Source organism: Amborella trichopoda, chromosome 2, assembly GCF_054954075.1.
Source record: "Amborella trichopoda isolate Santa Cruz 75 chromosome 2, AtrichopodaSantaCruz75HAP2 v2.0, whole genome shotgun sequence".
Lineage (NCBI taxonomy): Eukaryota > Viridiplantae > Streptophyta > Magnoliopsida > Amborellales > Amborellaceae > Amborella > Amborella trichopoda.
The window spans coordinates 55947303-55951359 of NC_142337.1; the positions used below are offsets into that span (position 1 = coordinate 55947303).

The 4057-nt window shown below is 39.0% G+C and overlaps 1 protein-coding gene across 1 annotated transcript; it reads left to right on the plus strand.

Annotated features, from left to right (window-relative positions):
• The first annotated feature begins 1317 nt into the window (after window positions 1-1317).
• Window positions 1318-3413, plus strand: LOC18431382 (short-chain dehydrogenase reductase 3b). Its single transcript, XM_006841507.4, has 2 exons — window positions 1318-1732; window positions 2277-3413. The coding sequence occupies exons 1-2, from the start codon at window positions 1719-1721 to the stop codon at window positions 3052-3054; spliced, it is 792 nt and encodes a 263-aa protein (XP_006841570.2). The 5' UTR covers window positions 1318-1718; the 3' UTR covers window positions 3055-3413.
• Window positions 3414-4057: the final 644 nt, after the last annotated feature.

The following is a 4057-nucleotide window of genomic DNA, read 5'->3' on the forward strand; positions in this document are numbered from 1 at the left end:
TAGACCTAAAATTCACTATAAATAGGGGTGCTCCCTCATCTCTACGCACCTCTCTCTCCCATAAACTCTCTCTCTTCCCTAGGGGCCACGTCCCCCTCTCTCTACTCTCTTATTTTCTCTCTCTACTCTCTCTTAAAAACACCCTAAGGGACATGCCTCAATACGGAGACTCTCTCTCTCTCAAGAACTAATCTAATGGTAAAACTAGGGTTTGAACCTAATTATTTTGGAGTTAAGGTTTGTAGAGATTTAAAGGTGGTTACCTAGTTTGACAGAAATTAGCTTTTTCGGTTTGAGATTAAAGCTAGACCGCTGATCTCGCACCATTGGATGTGGTGACTCAGTGTGGGGTGTAAAAAGCCCGATTGAGGTAATCTCCGGCATCTTTTCTTTTAATTGTTTGTTATTTTATTTTATATTCTCAAGCACAGTATTAGATTGTATGAATGACATCAAGTAGAGGTAGAGTTTTGTAGAGATTTAAGGGTGGTTACCTAGTTTGGCAGAAATTAGCTTTCCCAATTTGAGATTAAAGCTAGACCGTTGATCCCGCGCCATTGGATGTGTTGACTCGTTGTGGGGTGTAAAAAGCCTGGTTGAAGTAATCTCCGACATCTTTTCTTTTAATTGTTTTTTTATTTATTTTATATTCTCAAGCACAGTATTAGATTGTATGAATGACATCAAGTAGAGGTAGAGTTTTGTTGAGATTTAAGGGTGGTTACCTAGTTTGGCGGAAATTAGCTTTCCCGATTTGAGATTAAAGCTAGACCGCTGATCCCGCGCCATTGGATGTGTTGACTCGGTGTGGGGTGTAAAAAGCCCGGTTGAGGTAATCTCCGACATCTTTTCTTTTAATTATTTTTTTATTTATTTTATATTCTCAAGCACAGTATTAGATTGTATGAATGACATCAAGTAGTTGAGATTTATTTTACTGATGTGTTATTTATTTTTTTGGAATTCCTATTCTTTGTAAAAAGACCATCTGTGAGTGATCTTATTGCCAAAATTATAAAAGGTGACTATTTTTTTAAAAAAAAAAATTATAATTCCCCGAAATTATAGGTTTTTCTTTCGGGTTTTAGTCATCAAATTTTACATGAGGGATAGAGATGATGGCCATCTTTTTACACCAAATATAAATAATTTTAGAGTACACAGTCCCATACCGTAGTGGTACTAAAAATAACAATAATTTGACTAATCCATTCCTCTTTCTTTATTATGTAAGTCTCCGGATCATCCGCATCCACATGTTATGCCACTTATCTATTACCATAAAGTCTGTTGTCTTTAATGAGTCTCACCAACCGTGAGCGACACGCAGTCAAACTTATTAAATGTGGCAATTGTTTTGGGTGGAGATGTCAAGTGAGGGAACACAAACCCTAAATCATATATATTTTCCTAATGTAAAACCCAAAACCAGAGAGAGAACAAACCCTAGATTATATCTATGTGCATAATGTAAAACCCATCTCAGCCAGTAGGCTGTAAAAAGTTTTGGTAGTTACTCTGGTTAGGTAACTGAAACTGGGTAGAGCACTGATCTTTGGAAAACTAACATGGTTTTCCCATGCCCACTGAGTACAAAAGTTAAGTTTTCTAACCATCTATATATAATCCTAGGATGAGAGGGCCTTGTTCAAGGATCAATAGAGGGCTCTTCAACTTGACCCACTAAAGAGTTAGCAGGGATCATCAACGAGGACCCCATGTCTAAGATGAGGTAACATTTGATTTTCTTTCCCTATTGCATGAGCTTTTTAGGGCTAGAGATAGATCCTCAGCCATGACATACATGTCCTAATTCTTGGTTGCATTCGAACACTATCATCATCATCCGAGTTTATTTGGGGTCGTTCTAGATTCACGAAAAGATGTGGCAAAATTTTAGGTGGACAGTCCTACCCAACATAACCCTTGGGCTTGAGACTGGCATGGGAACAGCCATGGCAGAGTTTTCATTGGAACAATATAAACCAACTTTTATGATTTGAGTTATTTTACAAATTTCTCTTATAGGTCATAGTTTTTCTTCTCAAGGAGATAGTTATTTACCAGGTTGCTTTATTTCTCGAAATCCATTAATGATTTTTCTGAACCATTAAGAATTTGCACCCTTAGATTTCAGGTTCACAAAAGTTGAATTTTGCATATACTAATTCTGGTTCCTGGAGTCGGATCTCACACCTAAAACAACCTATTCTATGTCGTATAAAACTCTTGATTCCGCTATTAGAAACGTTTTTACAGACTTGGTTTCTCCTCAGGTTGGAGGGAAAGGTAGCCATAATCACTGGGGCTGCCAGCGGCATAGGTGAGGCCGCCGCAAGGCTGTTCGTGGAGAACGGGGCACGCGTAGTCATAGCCGATATCCAAGACGAGCTCGGGATCCAAGTTGCCACTTCCATAGGCTTAGAGCAGTGTAGCTACAAACATTGTGATGTGAGAGATGAGAACCAAATTAGAGAAACTGTGAGATTTGCCCTAGAGAAATATGGAAAAGTGGATGTCATGTTCAGCAATGCAGGAGTTCTAGGACACCAAACCAGCATCTTAGACATGGATGCCAAAGAGTTTGATGAGACATTGAGCATCAACTTAAGGGGAATGACTTTGGCTGTGAAGCATGCCGCCTGTGCAATGGTCGAGAAGGGAACTTGTGGTTCAATCATATGCACGGCAAGCGTGTCCGCCTGCATAGGAGGTGTGGCCGCACACTCGTACACGATCTCGAAGCACGCGGTGGTCGGCCTCGTGCGCTCGGCCTCAAGTGATCTCGGCAGACATGGGATCAGAGTGAATTGTATCTCCCCATATGGTATGGCCACCCCATCAGTTTGCAAAGCTTATAATTCTACCCCTGATGAAATAGAGGCTGATTGTAATTATCGCTCAACCCTAAAGGGAGTGACACTGAAGCCCAAGCAAATTGCAGAGGCTGCTTTGTTCCTTGCCTCCGATGAATCATCCTTTGTTAGTGGGCATAATCTGGTCGTTGATGGTGGATTCACAGTCGTTGATCACAGCGCTCCATCAAACAAGTAAAATGGTCTTTATTTCACCTCTATTCTTCCAAGTGAAATCTCTAAGAGGGCAGTATGGAAATTACCAAGAGATGAACGCTTTGGGATTTATTCTATTTTTTTCTCGCTTGGCATGAATAAAACACTTTATAGTTTATACCATTTACGGAACTCCTGCAAAACCCATTGTTGAACCCCGTTGAGGTGTGTTAGCACCAGCTGAGCTAGGTATGTGATGAAGTACTGAAAGTATCTAAGAAAATTTTCCTAAAATTTCTTAAAATTGCAGATGGCATCTAACATGGCCATTTGTAGAAGATGCTTGCTATGTAGGCTGTGTTATATTAGTATTTAATGCTTAGATGTTTTTTAATTTGGTCATCTCTCCCTCTTTGACTAATTTATGATACTCACTTTGTAAACTATTCCTGGTTCTTTCTTCCTCCATACGTCCCTCATCGCTAAATAGTGTTTAAAAAGGTCATCCGATCCAAAATCGGGAATTGACCACCGTCCTTGATATAAAAAACGACATACGAGAGAGTTTTTTTTTTATTTTTTTATTTTTTTGAATAATTTAGTGGGTATGACGTTGAAACATAAGAGATTTTTTAATGTTATAGGTTGATATAGGTGAGAATGGAAGTGAGATATTAGCTGGGGCGCAAGTAATACTACTACAACAACCCCCAGCCCCAACCCATTCTTAAAGATCCGAGGGATCCGAAAGAACCCCGAGAGAATTGATATAGTAAAATCGATGTGATGATATCTCAAACCGGACTTGGGACGTCACAAATCCAATTGCACGTTACATGACCGGTTTGCAACATCATATTTAAAAATGAATAACAAAACTTGTTTTGAGATACTAAAAATACTTTATTTAAAAATAAATAAAAAAAATTATTTTTATATACTAAAATTACTTCATTATGAAGGGACCCACAAGAGCCACTGTTGCACGCCCAACATGAGTGCATGGGCCATTATGGCTTTTATAGATGGGTGAGGTTCTGTATAAG